The sequence below is a fragment of the Dendropsophus ebraccatus genome, chromosome 1 (genome assembly GCF_027789765.1).
Source record: "Dendropsophus ebraccatus isolate aDenEbr1 chromosome 1, aDenEbr1.pat, whole genome shotgun sequence".
Classification (NCBI taxonomy): Eukaryota; Metazoa; Chordata; class Amphibia; order Anura; family Hylidae; genus Dendropsophus; species Dendropsophus ebraccatus.
Window position 1 is genome coordinate 202,094,382 of NC_091454.1, and position 22,907 is coordinate 202,117,288.

Consider the following 22,907-nt stretch of genomic DNA (forward strand, 5'->3'; position numbering starts at 1 on the left):
CTTACTGTTCTTGATTGTCTGAGTTAGTTATCGGCTTCATTGATCACACTAGCCCCTCATTGGATCATATCTCTTCCTTATTAGTATTTTGAGCCAATGTCATCGGAAGACTACTAACTCAAAATGTTTTCAGGAAACCCATAAACATACAAAAATGGTGAGGGAAATGACACTGCCTGTCAGGGGTGGCATATATTAGGCAGCTGCAGTTGATAATTTAAAAAGAAATGAAGTAAGCAAATGTAAGGCTCTGAGTGGCTCAAAGACTAAATTGTGACTGGGTCAGAGCATCTACATAGCAGCAGGTCTTTTTGGTTCTACTAAAAAATGGTTCAAGGTAGGATAATCAGTGGGCCAACATCATGGTCATCCAAAGATCATAGATACATGGGGAGAAAAGATTAGCCTGTCTGCTCTGCTCAACCATAAGAGCTACTGTAGCTGCTGAAAAAGTTGTACCTGGTAATGGTAGAAAAGTGTTAGAATCTATAAGGCTTCACACCGTTTATTAAATGGGCCAGTATAGCTGTAGGCCAGTCAGATTGCCCATGCAGATTGTTGCTGAAAGCTTCTTACTATGGGCTTGAAAGCATTCAAAGTAGACTATAGAGCAATGGAAGAAGGTCTGATGAATGACATTTTCTTTTACATCCTGTATAGACAACTGAATGGATGTATGTTACACCTCCAGGGTGCCCTATGGGAAGAATGCATGCTGGTAGAGGCAGTATGATACTCTGGGCAATGTTCATTTTGGGTTGTTTCATTCATTTGAATGGTAAACTGTGGCTTGTACCACCTACCTAAACATTGTAAAGACCAAGTCCACCTTTTAGTGGCTGTGGGATTCTTTAATCGCAGCGGCCTCTTTGTGCAGCATAATGCCCCGGCTAGACTGCTGACAATTTTCAGGGATGAGGAACATGACAAGGATCTTGGTGGTCATTTGGCCTCTAACTTCCGCGGACTTCAATTCAATCGAACCTCAGTGGGATGAGCTGGGAAAACAAGTGTGATCTATGGAGGCCATCACAACTGTTACAGTATTATTCTTAGCTTGAATACAAAAGGAGGAGTTTTTACTCACCGTAAACTCTCTTTCTCGTAGTCTTCATTGGGGGACACAGACACCGTGGGGTATAGGCTGCTGCCACTAGGAGGCTGACACTAAGAAAAAACAAAACAAGTCGGCCCCTCCCAGCAGGCTATACCCGCCCACTGGCACTGAGCTAATTCAGTAGTGAAAAAGCAGTAGGAGGAGCCGAAACAACCATAAAGAAAAAACAGTCCACACTCAAAATCTGAAAAAAAAAACACAGGCCAACAGGCAACCTTAATCAGACAACAGAGGGTGGGTGCTGTGTCCCCCAATGAAGACTACGAGAAAGAGAGTTTACGGTGAGTAAAAACTCCTCCTTTCTCGTGCGTCTTATTGGGGGACACAGACACCGTGGGACGTCCAAAAGCAGTCCCTTGGGTGGGAAGAGACAGAGTGGAGCTAAGAAGAGGAAGAAGCCACTGCTGCCTGCAAGACCATGCGGCCCAGACTCGCATCGGCCGATGCAAACGTGTCCACACGGTAAAACCTAGAAAAGGTGTGCAGCGAGGACCACGTGGCGGCCTTACAGAGTTGAAGATCTGAGGCCCCATGACGAATGGCCCAGGAAGCCCCAACCGAACGAGTCGAGTGAGCTGCAATCCGGAACGGGGGCGACTTACCCTTACTCCGGTAAGCCTGAGCGATGGCGGAGCGGACCCAGCGAGCCAGGGTCGCCTTAGACGCTGCTGACCCCTTTCGAGGACCCTCAGGGATGACAAAGAGTGAGTCCGAGTGTCGAAGAGACTTTGTCCTGGAGAGATAGATGCGCAGGGCGCGAACCACATCCAGCTTGTGGAGCGCGCGCTCCCTTGGATGAGAGGGGGCCGGGCAGAAAGAGGGAAGAACAATATCTTCGTTGAGGTGGAAAGGCGAAACCACCTTGGGCTGAAAAGAAGCCACGGGCCTAAGTACCGCCTTGTCCTGGTGCAACACCAGCAGGGGAGGACGGCAAGAAAGGGCTGCCAATTCCGAAATCCTCCGGACAGACGTAACCGCCACCAGGAAAGCCACCTTAAAGGACAAGATGGCCAAAGGCACTTCCCGGAGGGGCTCAAACGGAGGGGACTGCATAGCATCCAGGACGAGATTCAGATCCCACGGGGGAACTGGGTGCCGATAAGGAGGTGCAATGCGCGCCACTCCTTGGAGAAAAGTCCTGACTTGAGGAACTGACGCCAATGGTCTCTGGAAAAAAACTGAAAGGGCAGAAACCTGGCCCTTAAGAGAGCTCAGAGCTAAGCCTGCGTCCAGACCTGCCTGGAGGAAGGCCAGGAGTTGCGCCAGAGAAAAGGGAAGTGGAGGCGCAGAACAGGCCTCACAGTGACGGAGGAAAGCCTTCCAACAACGATAATAAATCCTTGCCGATGCAGGCTTCCGGGCCCTGATCATGGTCCTAATGACCGCATCAGAGAAACCACGTGATTTCAGAATCCAGGTTTCAACAGCCACGCCGTCAAACGTAGCGTGGCTAAACGCGGGTGGCAGAGCGGACCTTGAGTGAGAAGATCCGGTCGGTCTGGTAGACGCCAGGGGACGTCGGCGGCGAGGTTCACGAGATCCGTGTACCAGGCGCGCCGTGGCCAGTCCGGGGCCACGAGGATTACCGGAAGTCCTTCCGACTTTATCTTTCTCACCACCCGCGGCAGAAGCGGGAGAGGAGGAAAGATGTAAGGGAGGCTGAACCGACGCCAGGGAATCACCAAGGCGTCCGAGGCCAGAGCCAGAGGGTCCCTCGTCCGGCAGACGAACTTCGGCAGTCTGTGGTTGAAGCGAGACGCCATCAGATCCACATCCGGTGTCCCCCACCTGCGACAGATCTGGGAGAACACCTCGGGATGCAGGGTCCATTCCCCTGGATCCACCCGTGCACGACTCAGATAGTCGGCCATCCAGTTGTCCACACCCGGAATGTGAACAGCGGACAAGGCAAGCACGATTTCCTCCGCCCAGGAGAGGATCAGCGCCACTTCCATCATGGCGGCCTTGCTGCGGGTCCCGCCCTGATGATTCACATAAGCCACTGCAGTGGCGTTGTCTGTCTGCACCCGAACGGGGAGACCGTGGAGCTGTGTCTGCCAGTGCAGAAGGGAGAGCCGAATCGCCCGCAGTTCGAGGATGTTGATGGGGAGGCAAGCTTCCTTGGCCGACCAGGTTCCCTGAACCGTCAGATCGTTCCAAACCCCTCCCCAGCCCCGCAGGCTGGCATCGGTGGTCACAATCTGCCAATGAACGGGAAGGAAGGAGCGACCCAGAGAGAGGCTCGGAGACCGTAACCACCACTGAAGGTCTTGGCGGAGGCGAGCCGGTAGTTTCACCCTCCGATCTAGAGAGGGGAGTGACCTGTCCCACCGTGACAGCAGGAAGAGCTGCAGGGGGCGGGAATGAAACTGGGCAAAAGGGATCGCCTCCATAGACGCCACCATCTTCCCCAGAACCCTCATACAGGAACGTATGGACACAGGGCGGTGGCTGCAAAGAGCTCTGATATTGGCCTGAAGGGACTGCAACTTGTCCTCTGGAAGGAAAACGCGGGCCTGTACTGAATCCAACCGCATCCCCAGAAAAACGATGGACTGGGCAGGGACCAGGGAGGACTTGGAACGGTTGAGCAGCCAACCGAAGCGGGAGAGCGTATCCAGGGTGATGTGGAGGCTCTCTAAATTCTGGTCCTTGGATGGGGCTTTGACGAGTATGTCGTCCAAGTAAGGAGTTACTGAGACACCTCGAGCCCGAAGAAGAGCCATGACAGCCGCCATGGTCTTCGTGAAAACCCGCGGAGCCGAAGCCAGGCCGAACGGAAGAGCCACAAACTGATAATGCTCTTCCCCTACTGCAAAACGCAGGAAACGTTGATGAGGAGGATAAATCGGCACGTGAAGATACGCGTCCTGAATATCCACCGAAGAAAGAAACTCGCCTGGCTCCAGAGATGCGATCACAGAACGCAGGGACTCCATCCGGAAGTGAGATAGTCGGACGTGACGATTCAGACGCTTGAGGTCTAGAATCGGACGCACCGAACCGTCCCTCTTCGGAACCACGAATAGGTTCGAATAGAACCCGCGGAACCGTTGAAGAGGAGGGACGCGAACAATCACTCCCTTCGAGAGGAGGGAAGGGATGGCCTGGAAAAAACCGTCCGCCAGGGCAGGGGACCTGGGAGGACGAGAAAGGAGAAAACGATCGCGGGGAACGGAAACGAACTCGATCTTGTAACCCTGTGAGATCAGTTCTCGCACCCAGGCGTCCTGAACATGAGCAAGCCAGACCTCCCGGAACAACAGGAGGCGGCCGCCCACCTGAGGAGATCCGGGTGGAGGAAAACCTTAAGGAGGAGGAGGGCTTGGAGGTGCCAGGCTTAAAGGGTGGGCGGGAGGCGGCAGATCGCGCCTGCCAGGAAGAACGGTTCTTAGAGAAACCGGACCTTTTGTTCTGAGGGGCCGCCGACTTTCCGGAGCGAGACGGCGGAAGCGACCGAAAGGAACGAAAGGAGCCTGGTTTGCGACGGGGATCCTGACGCTTGGGGCGCTGCTGGGGAAGATTGGTACTCTTCCCCCCCGTGGCATCGGAAATTATGTCATCCAGACGTTTCCCGAAGAGACGAGAGCCCGCAAAAGGAAGACTGGTGAGAGAACGCTTGGAAGCGTTGTCAGCCCGCCACTCCCGAAGCCACAAGGACCGGCGAATGGCTACAATATTGGCCGACGCAAAAGCCGAACAGGCTGCAGCGTCCAGAGAAGCCGAACAGAGGTACTGAGCCGCGTCCTGAACCTGTTGGGCGAGGTCGGCCAAGTCCTCGGCCGATACGCCAGATGTAAGGCCGTCCCTCAGTTGCTTAGCCCACACTGAAATGGACTTAGACACCCAAGTGGAAGCAAGTGTGGGAAGGAGAGAGGAGCCAGCGGCCTCAAAAGCTGACTTAGCTAAGGACTCAGTGCGTCTGTCAGTGGAATCCTTAAGAGACGACGCATTGTCCAGCGGAAGAGTCGTGACCTTGGTCAGCCGAGAGATCGGGGGATCCACAGAAGGCGGACCTGACCAGCGAGACACGAGGTCTTCGGGGAAAGGATAAAGAACCGACAAGTGTTTAGGCTTAGAGAAACGCTTGTCTGGGGTCTTCCAAAATTTGGAAAACAGGTCATCAAATTCCTTGTGACTGGGGAAAGTGCTGCGGACACGGTGGCCGCTTTTATGGAAAAAGACCTCATCAGCAGGCGATGGGTCCGGAGCATCCTTCAACTGGAAGGTATCGCGGACTGCGGCCACAAGGCTGTCCACAGTGGAAGCCGCGTGAGAAACATCTTCAGGATCAGAGTTGGAAACCGACTCTGAATCCGACAGATCTCCTGGCGAATGGGATCGCCTGTTAGGAGAGAGATGCGTGGGGGCCAGGCTAGTTCCAGGGGAGCCAGAGGAAGAGCGAGAAGAGGCACGGCGAGGACGCTTGTGGGAGCGGCTCCTGCCGGGACGGACGCCACTGACTGCCGGTCGGGATTGGGCGGGCGCTGAAGAAGTAGCAGACAGGCGGTCGAGGGCGGCCGCCACAGACTGAGACAACTGAGCCATCTGCGACACTGACTGGCAGAGAGAGCGCGCCCAGGCCGGGGCAGACTCCTCAGACTCCGGTGGGGGGTCCTGAGTAGGGGACAAAGACGAACAGGACTGCATGGAGCAAGCAGCGCAGAGAGGCTGAGAGTGGCCAGAAGCAGATTTAGTGTTACAAGACGTACAGAAATAGTAGGTAACAGAGGAAGGAGGAGGATGCTGGCGGCGTGTGGATTCAGATCTTGAGTCAGACATAATGAAAAAAATTAAATATATATATCTATATTAGTAAAACCAGCCAGCTAGTGAATTCCTTCAGGCAGGCAGCTGTTGGAGACTAAGAAGTAACCAAAAAGCCTGCAGAATAACAGAAAAACATACAGTGAAAAACTCAGGACAGTAATAGAAAAAACAACCAGGCATAAGAGTCCCAGAGAGGCCTTACCAGACAAATCCGGACAAAAAAAGGCCGAGGTCCGGTCAGGGCACAGGACGGCTGCTGAGGGCAAGATGAGCAGAAGAAGCTGGCCAGGAACGGCAGGCTGGGGGCTGTAGTCCCACAGAATGAGGGCTCTTGCGACCGGGGAGCTGCAGTCTGCTGTACCGACCGGGCTGCACAGGAGCGCGTCACGAGCGGAGTGACGCGTCACGTGCGTGCGTGGTGACGTCAGGCGTCGGCCCGCGCGGGAAATACAAAAAAAGACCGGGAAGAGCGGCGTGCGGACAGAGGAGGCCGCGAAACCGGAAGTCACGGGCCGGACCCCGGAAGTCGCGGCCCGTAGGAGAAGAGGAGGCCCCGCACCCGGCACCTACAAGACCGGCATCCCAGGACCCGACCCCCGCATGCGGTGACGGTAGTAAGACCGGAACGCCGCAAGAGGACGCGGGGGACACGGGAGCCGGAAGCGCATGAGAGGGGCCGCCGTAGGGGGCGGCGGGAGAGGGCGGCGGGCGGGGGCGGCGTCCGCTGGAGGGGACCGGGGGACCCGTACAACCCACGGGAGGGAGGGAAGAGAGAGCCGGGGAGGAACTACTTACCCCTCTGAAGCCCATGGATCTTCTGCCGGCACTGTGCCGCGCTGCCGCGCGCAGCTTTGGGGGGCTGGGCGGGCAGGGGCTGGCGGAGCAAGTCCGCATAAGGAGCAAACAGACAGCAGGGCTAGTCTGTGTCCTGGGCGCTGGGTCCGGCCGGTGGCAACCTAGGGTAAACAGCCCCTTTCCAGTTAGGGTCTGTGCCCTGGTTGCATGAGGGGGGGATCAGGGTGAGTCTTTAAATGACCCACCGTGCCCCGACCTGTAAAAAGAAAGAGTTAAATTTACAGAAAAAAACACAAGCAGAAACTGGTCTGGAGCAACCAGACCTGCGTCTGCCTCCTACTGACACTAAGCTAAACTGAATTAGCTCAGTGCCAGTGGGCGGGTATAGCCTGCTGGGAGGGGCCGACTTGTTTTGTTTTTTCTTAGTGTCAGCCTCCTAGTGGCAGCAGCCTATACCCCACGGTGTCTGTGTCCCCCAATAAGACGCACGAGAAACTTAGTTTCATGTCAGCAGCTCTTAATGTTATTGCATTGTCTCTTACAAAGTCTTAAGGGCTGCAGTGTGACTGCCAGAACCGGTCTGGGTGTTAGTGAGTATGTCTATACCATTGTACAGACTTTGACAGATTGCTTCTTTTCATTGTGTTAAAGCTCATGGAATTATCCCATGCTGATACTATGATTGATTTTCGACACATATAAACTCCCAGATAGAATACTGTGTTTCACAGCTTAATGTTAATGATTATAGAGCACATGGTTGGGCTTGTTTCTTTGCAGCACGTCAAAGGGAAAAAAAACTCTTTAAGTTTCAAACCTCTGGAACACCCACATTGATAGACAACCTTTAGAATTGTTAGAGACTCGCAACAGCAGCACTTTTGAAAACAAGAACAGCGCAGCACAGTGTCAGCGCTAAACCCAGTTATGTCTGTCAGGCCCATAGAGAGTGAATGAAGCAGCAATAAGCCTGTTCGAGTGCCGCTCCATTCCCTGTTTGGACAGGGGTCCCTGTCCTTGTGATCACAGGGACCCCTACTGTTCAAATACTTATTACCCTCTTGCTGACCATGTCTTGCTGTATCAGTTTACTTTTTGTATATTCACTGTGAACATTGTCGATTAAAGGATACGAGTAACAAAATTGATGTCTCTGGGGCTGTATGTCGTTGGAAGTTCGGATTGCCTTGGATACGTCTAATGCTGGCTGAGTTAATTTATAATAGGGCTAGTGCCTGGAAGTCGGCTGGTGTGGGACATATCCAAGGCAGCCCAATCTTGTGTCGGCAGCTGTGTCTGTAAAGACTTCAGCATCATAAGAGGTATGCTTTTCTGTATTTTACGGATATTTTTCCCATGTTTTTCATGAGCAAGTTGGGTCAAAAATGATGGGTAAGAAAACATACCCTCAGCTTGATAGTTGTCAATAGTATCAGTGGGGGGGACTAAAAAACTAATTGAGAATCAACCACTGATTGTGGAACTTGATGCTGGTTGTTGGATGTTCAGTTGTGTGTAAGATTTGGTGCCAATATAAACAGAATGGAAAGGCTATGAATGGGAAACATTTGGATAGACCAAGAAAGAGACCAAAGTGTCAGGATAAAAATGTAAAAGCAATAAGAAAATACACAACAAAACTGAATGAAATGAGATGTAAATAAAGGAAATCCATTGGATAAGGAGATGATGGTGGAACCTTTGGTGCTCTTCTAATGAAGCACAAAGCTTTCTGCCCGAGCAAAGCAATTTCATTTCCCTTTCATCTGTCATATGAGGTTACATACTGTATCACAGGAGATGGTGATTATTTTTTTTTTTCTGGATAGGGGTTTCTGATACATGGAGTGATTTACAGGTATGTTACAGATCCCCCACACTATGAAATGAAGGAGAGTTGTATACGTTTTCATTTTAGTTGCCATAGCTGCAGTGGTTACGGAAAGTATTCAGACGCCTTTAAATTTTTCACTCTTTGTTTCATTGCAGCCTTTTGATACGTTCAAAAAAGTTATTTTTTTGTTGCTCATAAATGTGCACTTTGCACCCCATCTTGACAGAAAAAACCCCAGAAATGTAGATACATAAGTACTTAGACCCTTTGCTCGGTATTGAGTAGACGCCCCCTCCGTTTTGGTCTAGTACAGCCATGAGTCATATTGGGAGTGATGCAACAAGTGTTTCACACCTGGATTTGGGAATCCTCTGCCATTCTTCCTTGCAGATCCTCTCCATTTCCCTAAGGTTGGATGGTGAACATTGGTGGGCAGCCATTTTCAAGTCTCCCAGGGGACATATGAAAGCCCCATGAAGGACCCCCAGATTATGAGAAATAAGATTTTCTTGTCTGATGAGACAAAGATTAAACTTTTGGGGTATGTGTGGCGAAAACCAGGCACTGCTTATCACCTGCCTAATACAATACCAACAGTGTAACAAGCGGTGGCAGCATCATGCTATATGGGGGGGGGGGGCGGGGGGGGGGCGGGGGGGGGGGGCAGGCAGACAGTGAGACATGGTGGCAGCATCATGCTATGGCGGGACAGACAGTGAGACATGGTGGTGGCAGCATCATGCTATGGCGGGACAGACAGTGAGACATGGTGGTGGCAGCATCATGCTATGGCTGGACAGACAGTGAGACATGGTGGAGGTAGCATCGTGCTGTGAGGCGACAGGATGACTGGTTGCAAATAAAGGAAATATGAATGTGGCCAAGTACGGAGATATCCTTGATAAAAAAAAAACCTCTTCCTGAGTGCTCTGGACCGAAGGTTCATCTTCAAACAAGACAATGTCCCTAAGCACACAGCTAAAATAACAAAGCAGCAGCTTCAGAACAACCCAGCCAGATCCCTGACCTAAACCCAATTGAGCATTTTTGGGGAGACTTGAAAATGGCGTCCATCAACGTTCACCATCCAACCTGAGGGAACTGCAGAGGATCTGCAAGGAAAAATGGCAGAGGATCACCAAATCCAAGTGTGAAACACTTGTTTCATCATTCCCAATACGACTCATGGCTGTACGAGCTCAAAGGGAGGGGGCTTCTACTCAATACCGAGCAAAGGGTCTAAATACTTATGACCATGTGATATTTCAGTTTTTCTTTTATTAATTTTCCAAATAGATTCATTTCTCACTCATGTCATTGGGGGACACAGACAGTGGGTATAGGCTTGGACACTAAGCAAAGAAAAAAAGTTTTGGCCCCTCCCACCAGTCTATACCCCGCCTCCAGGAACTGAGCTTATCAGTTTTAGCTTAGTGTCAGTAGGTGTCAGACACTCCTGCAGTTACTGCAGGTTTCTGCTTTTTGTTACTTTAGTTTGTTTTTTCTTCCCATTCTCTTCCTTTTAGGTGGGGCAACATACACCTCGGTCTCATGTTCTCCCTAAAAAGAAAAGAGGCTTCATGAGTGATTGCCACTCCTCTGCATCCCCCCAGCCCAAGGGTCACCCAGACTTCTGTAAAGTGTTCCCCCCTTTACCAGTAGACCCCCCTCCTGGCGAGCGGCACGCTGAAAGCGTGGCCCTGCTGGTCTCATTAGGGAGCTGAAGAGAAGAGGAGCAAGAGGGTGAATATACAAATCCCTGCTAAACTATTGCCTTTTCCTTTTCTCGCTTTCCTTTTTCCTTTCCTCCAGGGGGTGTTTATTTGCCCTTCAGCACCAATAGCAGGCCAGCACGTGCTATTGGTGCTGGCTTCTCGCGTGGTCCGTCTGGATCCACTGCAGCCCACTCAGGGAGCACATGTGACCTCTACTGGTCGCAAGCCTCATCAAGATTGGCCGCATGCCTCATCAGATACTAGTAGTCCTGTGTCCTGTACTGTTACAGGGAATTACTACAGGTCCCTTATTTTATTTTTCTACCTGTAGGTAACTATGGAAATGTGAATCTTTTTCTCTCTCCTTTTCTTCACTTCTGGCCCGCTGTCCTAGATTTTCTTTCTCAAGGCTTCATTTCTCTACCACAGGGCAGCCTAGACAGACCAGCTGGTCTTTTTTTCTGCCGACAATCTTCTATGTGATCTTCTGTGTAACAATCTTATATGTAACAGACTACAGTTAAGACAGCAGGTGCTTCACCCTCTCTACAGCAGTACTCGTATTACAGAGGTACCATCCTGCTTCTAATATGTCACTGACTAGTGATGCTACAGTAGTAGCATCCTATCTGTTGCAATGCACTGGTTACCACTACATCAGCAGTTGTACAGGTGACATAATTATACCAGATACAGGCTTACATACAGTAGTTCTTCTTTGTACAGGTGATGTAATTATGCCACGGCAGCTACACCCTGGTGGCACTGTCTATGGCTGTATCGGTTGTCTCCTAACTCTATTTTGTCAGGTAAAGTAATCATGCCATACCAGTATCATCCTTACTGGTCATATGACTATCACAACACCAGTGGTTATACCTTACTTCCCCAGGAGACGTAATTGTACCATAGTGATACCATCCTACCTGGCGTAAGGCACAGATTATCACTACATCAGTGATCACATTACTCCCTTCCACAGATGACGTAATTTCACTTTCAACTCCCAATTGGTGTTGCCACACTTGGTCGGGGGTTAAGTGCAGGTCAACAGCCAGTTTACACCAAGGACTCATATGGGTCTCTGAGATAACCATCCTCCTTGGACGGAATCTTTTAATGTTGGCCATATGGCTCTGTCACCCTCTGGCTTGAACGGTGGTCTTTTCTTTGGCTCTTAATTGTTACCTGGTTTCTTCCTGATGCCCACTCACCCTCAATGTACTCCTTACCTCCTTTTGTTTCATCTTTTGGTACGTTAAGACAGCGGTTATAAGCATACCTGGTGGCTTCCTCTTGGTCTTGTCCTGTGTGGCCTGTCATCCCTGGGTTTTTTTTTTGCTCCCACAACAACTTGCCAATTGGATCTTTTATCCTCCCACGTTTCCCCTTTAGTCTAGGTCTGGGTCAGGCAGTTGTCTTTCTTTCCTTACGCTTTCTTAAAGGGAACCTGTCACCCCCCGTGCCGGGATGACAGGCTCCCGACCCCCCGTTAGAGCCCCATATACTTACCTAATCCCGCCGGGTCCCGCTTCTGGATCCGGTCGGGTGACGGAGATCTCAGCCGCTGCAGCCCGGCGTGCGCGCTGAGAGATGAGTCCAACGCTCATAGAGAATGACGGAGCGCTGGACTCTCCTGTCATTCTCTATGAGCGTTGGACTCATCTCTCAGCGCGCGCGCCGGGCTGCAGCGGCTGAGATCTCCGTCATCCGACCACCTCCAGACGCGGGACCCGGCGGGATTAGGTAAGTATAGGGGCCTCTAACGGGGGGTCGGGAGCCTGTCACCCCGGCACGGGGGGTGACAGGTTCCCTTTAATAAATAACTTCCTTTGGTTTCTTGTCTGCTCTCATCTGATTTCTGTTCCTTGTCCTCCCTTCCCATCCCTGGGAATGTTCTTTTCTTCATGCCTGTGGTGATCTGCTTTGTGTACCGCTCCTGGGCATTCGAAGATGCCATTCTTTCAGGCTGGCTCTGTCACAGCCTAGGTGGCTAGAGCTCCTCGCTCTCTCACCTCAGTCCTGGGGACTTCACGGCCCATGCGCCATAGACCCCTGGTTGCTTAGGTGTACCCAACGGCTTCCTGATCTTTTCTGTACGACTTACCCTGGTCGTAAGGTGCAGCCTTTCTATCCAGTAAGGTTTCCTGACCATTATTCTCTGCAGGTGGCAGTATGTTAGCAGGTTGGTTGTACTATGTCTTTATTCCCACCCTTGCGGACTGCTTTAGGATGTCCCACTGTCTGCGTCCCCCCATGATACGAGCGAGAAAATAGGATTTTGTACTTGCCCTAAAATCCTTTTCTCGTCGAAGTTCATTGGGGGACACAGCTCCCATCCAGTATCTCTTTTTGTGGGCTCTCTGGTTTTAGATGTTCTGCTGGATGGTTTCCTTCCTTCCCCTGTTATGGTCCATCAGCAGTTCTGTTTCTAAACGTGTTGTGCACCTTCTGTTTGCTTCTCCTGGCTGCTCCTACTGCTCGTGTACAAACTGATTGTCTCAGTGCCTGCAGGCGGGGTATAGCCTGGGGGGTGGGGGCTAACACTTTTTTTGCTTTGCTTAGTGTCGCCTCCTAGTGGCACCAGCCTGTACCCACTGTCTGTGTCCTCCAATGAACTTTGACAAGAAAAGTATTTTACGATGAGTACTCACGAAATCCTATTTTCTGTGGAATTTTTTTTTTCTTTTTTCTGTCAAGATCGGATGCAGAGTGTACATTAGTGGACAATGAACTTTATTGAACTTACCAAATGGCTAAAATTAAACAAAGAGTGAAAAATTTTAAGGAGTCTGAATACTTTCCATACCCACTGTATATGGGTTCCGTACATATCCTGTAAAAAAATAAATAAACAAAAAAACTTTTGCTATGTCAGTGTTGACACTTTCCCCCAATCCACAAGATATAATTTCTAATGGTGGGATTCCTACTAAGGATGCTGCTGCACTATAGTCACCATCGTCTACCTCTTTATCATGTTATAGGCATATTCTGTACGAACAAAGTCGGGAAAACTTCCAAGATGAAGTTACAAAGCAGCTTGTGGGAAGTGTTGTGATCACCAGATACAACAACCGGACGTATCGTATTGACGATGTTGAGTGGAACAAGTCCCCAAAAGATGTCTTTACCATGGCGGATGGTTCAAATATTAGTTTCATAGACTACTACAGGTAACAGTTACGGGGCCTTCCCCATGTGTATAAGTATCAATGTGTGGCAGCCAATTCTTTAAAATAAAATAAAAAAAAAAGAGACATTTTACATTTTTAGTTTTGTGAGGGTGTGGGATTATTTTTAATACTTTTTAACCAGTGTGTTAAATGAATTTCACCAGCGACCTTCTGAACACTGATATAACAAACTGCAAACTGGCCCACAGCACCTTAGTGACAACTGAAAGCACAAATGGGCTGTCTATATGAGGAAAATGGCAGTTTAACGTGTGATCTATTTCAAAAAATAAAAACACCAAATATTAAATCAGTCATTTACATAAGCACTACTTTTTAGGTTTTTCTTTATGGACTGACTTTCTAATGCGCAGAAGGCTGTAGCTATGACATTTTTTCACATAATTTCTGATATTCTCCCATAGACATCCATCATTTTGGTGTGTCTTTATTTTGTTCTTTAAGGCTACAAACTCACGTGGCGCTGTGAATTCGCAGCGAGACTCACTGTGGATCCTTGCCCTGTATCCCCTATGGGCATGCAAACTCGCAGCAGGATGCACATCCCGCTGCGAGTTTGTCTGCAGCCCGCCCAGTTAACCCCCCGGCTGCCTGAGCCTAAACGTCACCTGGTCCTGCTCCGGCTTGCTTCAGCAGTTCCCAGCACGTCCCGCTCGGTCAATCAGTGCGCTGCCCCGCCGCAGCGCTCTGATTGGCTGAGCGGGACGTGAAGACACCGGAAGCCCCGAGGCAAGCCGGAGCGGGGACAAGGTCACATATAGGCTACGGCGGCCGGGGGGTTAACTGGGCGGGCTGCAGACAAACTTGCAGCGGGATGTACATCCTGCTGTGAGTTTGCATGCCCATAGGGGATACAGGGCAGGGATCCACAGTGAGTCTCGCTGCGAATTCACAGCGAGAAACTCGCTCCGGATCCGCCAAGTGAGTTTGTAGCCTTAAAGAACAAAATAAAGACACACCAAAATGATGGGGGTCTATGGGAGAATATCAGAAATTATGTGAAAAAATGTCATAGCTACAGCCTTCCCCACACCAGAAAGTAAGTCCATAAAGAAAAACATAAAAAGTAGTGTTTATGTTAATGACTGATTTAATATTTGGTGTTTTTATTTTTGGAAATAGATCACATGTTAAACTCACTGCGGATCCGCCAAGTGTGTTTGTACCCTAATAGAAATACTTGAATCACATGATGAAGCCAATTGCTTCAGGCCTGTTCTCTGGGACCCCCACTGATCCTGAGAATGAAGGCGTCCCACCCAGTCATTTCACTGTGAATGGAACTGAACCTGGTCCAATTCAAGTGAATGTAACCGTGCCACAGTTTCCCAGCACAGCGGATATCAGAATGCCACCATAGGGAGAAGACTAAGGGTCCTATTACACGGAGCGATTTTTAACAACTAACGATAAACGATCGCAAATGAGTGTTTATCGTTAACCTGAAAACATTTACCATATTACACAGAACGATGGTCGTTAGATACGATCGTTATTATGATCGTTATTGCGTTTATTCCTTCTGATCTCAGAAAAACAATGAACAATGTGCTATTATTACACTGAACGATTAGTGAAAAAATGGGGAACTTGAGCAAACGAACATGGAATTACAGCGAACGATTAACGATAATTTTAGGTTCAGATCTAAATCAATGATCAATGACATACGAACGATTTTTCGATCGTTGCCTGCAATTACACAGAACAATTATCGTTTAAATTCGAATGATATAAAGATTTTTCGCACGATAATCGTCCCGTGTAATAGGGCCCTAAAGGGGCACAGTTCTAAATCAGCACTTCTCTCTCTCATAATTCTCTGCATGTAGGTCTTAGGGTCTATTTACACAGAAAGATTATTTGACAGATTATCTGCCAAAGATTTGAAGCCAAAGCCAGGAATGGATTTGAAGAGAGGAAAAATCTTAGACCTTCCTTTATGACCTGATCTCTATTTATAGTCTGTTTCTGGCTTTGGCTTCAAATCTTTGGCGGATAATCTGTCAGATAATCTTTGTGTAAATGGACCCTTACTACTCACTTTACCATCACTTTATATAATGGGGAAATGCTAGTCATGTAATATTTTGGCTTTTTCTCTTTTGCCACCAGATGGCGCCATCCTCCTTGTTAATCAGACCCACTTCTTTATTGAACTGCACCATTATACAAATGTCAGCTGTCCAGGAACTGAGCTTATAGAGTTGATAGGCTTTCTTTCTCATAAGAGCAGGGTGTTGTCTGCTGTGGTACATTGTTTCTTTCTCGTGCGTCTTATTGGGGGACACAGACACCGTGGGTATAGGCTGCTGCCATTAGGAGGCTGACACTAAGAAAAACCAAAACAAGTCGGCCCCTCCCAGCAGGCTATACCCGCCCACTGGCACTGAGCTAATTCAGTTTAGCTTAGTGTCAGTAGGAGGCAGACGCAGGTCTGGTTACTCCAGACCAGTTTCTGCTTGTTTAGTTTTGAGATGTTTAATCCTTTTCTTCTACAGGTCTGGGGCACGGTGGGTCACTAAAGACTCACCCTGATCCCCCCCTTATGCAACCAGGGCACAGACCCTAACTAGAAAGGGGCTGTTTACCCTAGGTTGCCACCGGCCGGACCCAGCGCCCAGGACACAGACTAGCCCTGCTGTCTGTTTGTTCCTCTATGCGGACTTGCTCCGCCAGCCCCTGCCCGCCCAGCCTTCCAAAGTTGCGCGCGGCAGCGCGGCATAGTGCCGGCAGAAGATTCATGGGACAGGGGTAAGTAAAGTTCCCCTGCTCTCCCTCTCCCTTCTGGGGTTCCCCGGTTCCCTTTCGCGGTCTGTCTGGGCCCTAGTCCCCGTCCCCCCTTCCCAGGCACCTCCAGCTCCGTTCCCTGCACCTTTTCCCTTCCCCGCTGCGTTCCGGTCCTCCTGCCGTCACCGCATGCGGGGGGGTCGGGAACTGGGATGCTGCTTTAGGTGCCGGTTGCGGGGCCCCCCCTTCTCTCTCCCATGGCCGCGACTTCCGGGTCCGGCCGTAACTTCCGGTCCTCGCGGCCTCTTCTTCCCGCGCGCGCGCGCGCCGCCTCTTCTTCTCTGGTCCGTTTGAATTTCCCGCGCGCGGTCTTTCTCCCGCGCGGGCCGACGTCTGACGTCACTCCGCACGTGACGCGTCACTACGCTCGTGACGCGGTCTCCTGTTCAGCCCGTTCGGTGCGGCAGCCTGCGCAGCTCCATAGTCGTCAGGAGTCTTCAGTCCCGTGACTACAACCCCCAGTCTGTTCTTCCTGGCCAGTCTTCTGCTGTCCATCCTACCTCTGCAGCCGTCCTGTGCCCTGCCGGACCTCTGCCTTTTTTCACAGATTGATGCCTGGTAAGGTCTCTATGGGACTTTGTGCCATGTTTTTTTCTGTCTTTCTGAGTTTTCTCATTGTGTGTATTCTGTCATTCTGCAGGTGTCTGGTTTCTTCTCAGCTCCAGCATTTATCTGCCTGTAGGAATACACTAGCTGGCTGTGTTTTTTCTTACTAATATATGTATATATATATTTAGTTTTTTTCATTATGTCTGACTCAAGATCTGAATCCACACGCCGCCAGCATCCTCCTCCTTCCTCTGTTACCTACTATTTCTGTACGTCTTGTAACACTAAATCTGCTTCCGGCCACTCTCAGCCTATCTGCGCTGCTTGTTCCATGCAGTCCTGTTCGTCTATGTCCCCTACTCAGGACCCCCCTCCGGAGTCTGAGGAGTCTGCCCCGGCCTGTGCGCGCTCTCTCTGCCAGTCAGTATCGCAGATGGCTCAGTTGTCTCAGTCTGTGGCGGCCGCCCTTGACCGCCTGTCTGCTTCTTCTTCAGCGCCCGCCCAATCACGCCCAGCAGCCGGTGGCGTACGGCCCGGCAGGAGCCGCTCCCACAAGCGTCCTCGCCGTGCCTCTTCTCGCTCTTCCTCTGGCTCCCCTGGAACTAGTTTGGCCCCTACTCATATCTCCCCTAACAGGCGCTCCCATTCGCCTGGAGATCTGTCGGATTCAGAGTCGGTTTCCAACTCGGATCCTGAGGATGTTTCTCCCGCGGTTTCCACTGTGGACAGCCTCGTGGCCCCAGTCCGCGATACCTTCCAGTTGAAGGATTCTCCGGACCCCTCGCCTGCTGATGAGGTGTTTTTCCATAGAAGCGGGCACCGTGTCCGCAGCACTTTCCCCAGTCACAAAGAGTTTGATGACCTGTTTTCCAAATTTTGGAAGTCCCCAGACAAGCGTTTCTCAAAGCCTAAACACTTGTCGGTCCTTTACCCTTTCCCCGAGGACCTCGTGTCTCGCTGGTCAGGTCCACCTTCTGTGGATCCTCCGATCTCTCGGTTGACCAAGGTCACGACTCTTCCGCTGGACAATGCGTCGTCGCTTAAGGATTCCACTGACAGACGCACCGAGTCCTTAGCTAAGTCAGCTTTTGAGGCCTCTGGCTCATCTCTCCTTCCCACCCTTGCTTCCACTTGGGTGTCTAAGTCCATTTCAATGTGGGCTAAGCAACTGAAGGACGGCATTACTTCTGGCGTATCGGCTGAGGACTTGGCCGACCTCGCCCAACAGATTCAGGACGCAGCTCAGTACCTCTGCTCGGCTTCTCTGGACGCTGCAGCCTGTTCGGCTTTTGCGTCGGCCAATATTGTAGCTATTCGCCGGTCCTTGTGGCTTCGTGAGTGGCGGGCTGACAACGCTTCCAAGCGGTCTCTCACCAGTCTGCCTTTTGCGGGCTCTCGTCTCTTTGGGAAACGCCTGGATGACATTATTTCTGATGCCACAGGGGGGAAGAGTACCAATCTTCCCCAGCAACGCCCCAAGCGTCAGGATTCCCGTCGCAAACCAGGCTCCTTTCGTTCCTTTCGGTCGCTTCCGTCGACTCGCTCCGGGAAGACTGCGGCTCCTCAGAACAAAAGGTCCGGTTTCTCCAAAAACCGTTCTTCCTGGCAGGCGCGATCTGCCGCCTCCCGCCCCCCCCTTTAAGCCTGGCACCTCCAAGCCCTCCTCCTCCTGAAGGTTTTCCCCCACCCGGATCTCCTCAGGTGAGCGGCCGTCTCCTGTTGTTCCAGGAGGTCTGGCTTGCTCATGTTCAGGACGCCTGGGTGCGAGAACTGATCTCACAGGGCTACAAGATCGAGTTATTTTCCGTTCCCCGCGATCGTTTTTTCCTTTCTCGTCCCCCCAGGTCCCCTGCCCTGGCGGCCGGTTTTTTCCAGGCCATCCCTTCGCTCCTCTCGAAGGGAGTGATTGTTCGCGTTCCTGCTCTTCAGCGGTTCCGCGGGTTCTATTCGAACCTATTCGTGGTTCCGAAGAAGGACGGTTCGGTACGTCCGATTCTAGACCTCAAGCGTCTGAATCGTCACGTCCGACTATCTCACTTCCGGATGGAGTCCCTGCGTTCTGTGATCGCATCTCTGGAGCCAGGCGAGTTCCTTTCTTCGGTGGATATTCAGGACGCGTATCTTCACGTGCCAATTTATCCTCCTCACCAACGTTTCCTGCGTTTTGCAGTAGGGGAAGAGCATTATCAGTTCGTGGCTCTCCCGTTCGGCCTGGCTTCGGCGCCGCGGGTTTTCACGAAAACCATGGCGGCTGTCATGGCTCTTCTTCGGGCTCGAGGTGTCTCAGTAACCCCTTACTTGGACGACATACTCGTCAAAGCTCCATCCAAGGACCAGAATTTAGAGAGCCTCCATATCACCCTGGATACGCTCTCTCGCTTCGGTTGGCTGCTCAACCGTTCCAAGTCCTCCCTGGTCCCGGCCCAGTCCATCGTTTTTCTGGGAATGCGTTTGGATTCAGTACAGGCCCGCGTTTTCCTTCCAGAGGACAAGTTGCAGTCCCTTCAGGCCAATATCAGAGCTCTTTGCAGCCACCGCCCTGTGTCCATACGTTCCTGTATGAGGGTTCTGGGGAAGATGGTGGCGTCTATGGAGGCGATCCCTTTTGCCCAGTTTCATTCCCGCCCCCTGCAGCTCTTCCTGCTGTCACGGTGGGACAGGTCACTCCCCTCTCTAGATCGGAGGGTGAAACTACCGGCTCGCCTCCGCCAAGACCTTCAGTGGTGGTTGCGGTCTCCGAGCCTCTCTCTGGGGCGCTCCTTCCTTCCCGTTCATTGGCAGATTGTGACCACCGATGCCAGCCTGCGGGGCTGGGGAGGGGTTTGGAACGATCTGACGGTTCAGGGAACCTGGTCGGCCAAGGAAGCTTGCCTCCCCATCAACATCCTCGAGCTGCGGGCGATTCGTCTCTCCCTTCTGCACTGGCAGACACAGCTCCACGGTCTCCCCGTTCGGGTGCAGACAGACAACGCCACTGCAGTGGCTTATGTGAATCATCAGGGCGGGACCCGCAGCAAGACCGCCATGATGGAAGTGGCGCTGATCCTCTCCTGGGCGGAGGAAACCGTGCTTGCCTTGTCCGCTGTTCACATTCCGGGTGTGGACAATTGGATGGCCGACTATCTGAGTCGTGCACGGGTGGATCCAGGGGAATGGACCCTGCATCCCGAGGTGTTCTCCCAGATCTGTCGCAGGTGGGGGACACCGGATGTGGATCTGATGGCGTCTCGCTTCAACCACAGACTGCCGAAGTTCGTTTGCCGGACGAGGGACCCTCTGGCTCTGGCCTCGGACGCCTTGGTGATTCCCTGGCGTCGGTTCAGCCTCCCTTACATCTTTCCTCCTCTCCCGCTTCTGCCGCGGGTGGTGAGAAAGATAAAGTCGGAAGGACTTCCGGTAATCCTCGTGGCCCCGGACTGGCCACGGCGCGCCTGGTACACGGATCTCGTGAACCTCGCCGCCGACGTCCCCTGGCGTCTACCAGAGCGGCCGGATCTTCTCACTCAAGGTCCGCTCTGCCACCCGCGTTTAGCCACGCTACGTTTGACGGCGTGGCTGTTGAAACCTGGATTCTGAAATCACGCGGTTTCTCTGATGCGGTCATTAGGACCATGATCAGGGCCCGGAAGCCTGCATCGGCAAGGATTTATTATCGTTGTTGGAGGGCCTTCCTCCGTCACTGTGAGGCCTGTTCTGCGCCTCCACTTCCCTTTTCTCTGGCGCAACTCCTGGCCTTCCTCCAGGCAGGTCTGGACGCAGGCTTAGCTCTGAGCTCTCTTAAGGGCCAGGTTTCTGCCCTTTCAGTTTTTTTTCCAGAGACCATTGGCGTCAGTTCCTCAAGTCAGGACTTTTCTCCAAGGAGTGGCGCGCATTGCACCTCCTTATCGGCACCCAGTTCCCCCGTGGGATCTGAATCTCGTCCTGGATGCTATGCAGTCTCCTCCGTTTGAGCCCCTCCGGGAGGTGCCTTTGGCCATCTTGTCCTTTAAGGTGGCTTTCCTGGTGGCGGTTACGTCTGTCCGGAGGATTTCGGAATTGGCAGCCCTTTCTTGCCGTCCTCCCCTGCTGGTGTTGCACCAGGACAAGGCGGTACTTAGGCCCGTGGCTTCTTTTCAGCCCAAGGTGGTTTCACCTTTCCACCTCAACGAAGATATTGTTCTTCCCTCTTTCTGTCCGGCCCCCTCTCATCCAAGGGAGCGCGCGCTCCACAAGCTGGATGTGGTTCGCGCCCTGCGCATCTATCTCTCCAGGACAAAGTCTCTTCGACACTCGGACTCACTCTTTGTCATCCCTGAGGGTCCTCGAAAGGGGTCAGCAGCGTCTAAGGCGACCCTGGCCCGCTGGGTCAGCTCCGCCATCGCTCAGGCTTACCGGAGTAAGGGTAAGTCGCCCCCGTTCCGGATTGCAGCTCACTCGACTCGTTCGGTTGGGGCTTCCTGGGCCATTCGTCATGGGGCCTCAGCTCTTCAACTCTGCAAGGCCGCCACGTGGTCCTCACTGCACACCTTTTCTAGGTTTTACCGTGTGGACACGTTTGCATCGGCCGATGCGAGTCTGGGCCGCATGGTCTTGCAGGCAGCAGTGGCTTCTCCCTCTTCTTAGCTCCACTCTGTCTCTTCCCACCCAAGGGACTGCTTTTGGACGTCCCACGGTGTCTGTGTCCCCCAATAAGACGCACGAGAAAGGAGGAGTTTTTACTCACCGTAAACTCTCTTTCTCGTAGTCTTCATTGGGGGACACAGCACCCACCCTCTGTTGTCTGATTAAGGTTGCCTGTTGGCCTGTGTTTTTCAGATTTTGAGTGTGGACTGTTTTTTTCTTTATGGTTGTTTCGGCTCCTCCTACTGCTTTTTCACTACTGAATTAGCTCAGTGCCAGTGGGCGGGTATAGCCTGCTGGGAGGGGCCGACTTGTTTTGGTTTTTCTTAGTGTCAGCCTCCTAGTGGCAGCAGCCTATACCCACGGTGTCTGTGTCCCCCAATGAAGACTACGAGAAAGAGAGTTTACGGTGAGTAAAAACTCCTCCTTTTCCTGCATTCACCACCAGACTAATTTCAATGGAAATGTTCATTCAAAGCTGTTTTCAGTTGCTTACAAATATTACAATGTGATTTCTCTATGGTCTGTTACTTGCCGGTGGCTATGACAGTGTAATTTTTTTACACTTCTTTGGCCGCGTATGTCTGTTCTAAATGCAAACTTCTCCTCCGACCTCTGGTAGTAAATTCTTCAACAACAAACCAGCACATGAAAATGTTTTACAGTCCATGCTGTGTTTGCTTACACAGGAACTATGTAATCTGGGTCTCCTATGCTCATATGATTTGCATGGGATATGCTCATATTGTTGGTTTATTATATGGTCAGATAAATGCTAAACTTGTGAAATTGAGAATCTGTGTCAGTTATGGACTCATCTTTAGTGTGTTCTGTCCTGTAGTAAGAATTATGGCATCACAGTGAAAGAAGTGGACCAGCCACTCCTACTACACAGGCCCAAAGAGAGGAAAGATGCTCGGACCAAGGTGCTGTCGATGTCTGTGATATGTACATGGCATTACCTTAAAGCGACTCTGTACCCACAATCTGCCCTCCCCCCCCCCCCCAAAACCGCTTGTACCTTCAAATAGCTGCTTTTAATTTAAGATCTGTCCTGGGGTCCATTCGGCAGGGGATGCAGTTATTGTCCTAAAAAACAACTTTTAACTGGCAGATAACAGAAAAGAGTTAATAGCGGTCAGCTCACCTCTAAGCTGGGTCAATACGAATCCTTGTGTGTTGAGAGAGGGTGCACGGGTCCGGCTTCGGCCAACTGCCAATTCGTGGGAAGATATCAAAAGGTGATGGTCCCAGCACTCCAAGTTAAAATTATGCAAAATCTTTATTTCATACCAAAAAGTAAAAACAGCTCATGCATGGTATACAGGAGGAACCTACGCGTTTCGCGCGCATGCGCGCTTAGTCATGGTCTAATGAGCATAGCAAGTAACATATGTTAAAAACAAAAGTAAACCAATCATGAGTGTGGATATGCATCCGTCATGAGTGACGCATCATAAACGTCACCAGTGACGTGCATTAAACACCTGGTAGGTGAGTGATCTGGGTGTTACTAGAGCTATATGCCAAATAGAATTCAA

At 51.3% G+C, this 22,907-nt stretch overlaps 1 protein-coding gene across 8 annotated transcripts in view; it reads left to right on the forward strand.

Moving 5' to 3' along the window:
- Window positions 1–22,907, forward strand: part of PIWIL2 (piwi like RNA-mediated gene silencing 2) — a 77,932-nt gene that overhangs the window by 24,727 nt on the left and 30,298 nt on the right. For all 8 annotated transcript variants that reach the window (XM_069944514.1, XM_069944523.1, XM_069944559.1 and 5 more), the window contains 2 exons: window positions 13,219–13,407; window positions 22,208–22,292. In XM_069944514.1, the coding sequence (XP_069800615.1) occupies window positions 13,219–13,407; window positions 22,208–22,292 (274 nt within the window). The remainder of the gene's footprint in view (window positions 1–13,218; window positions 13,408–22,207; window positions 22,293–22,907) is intronic.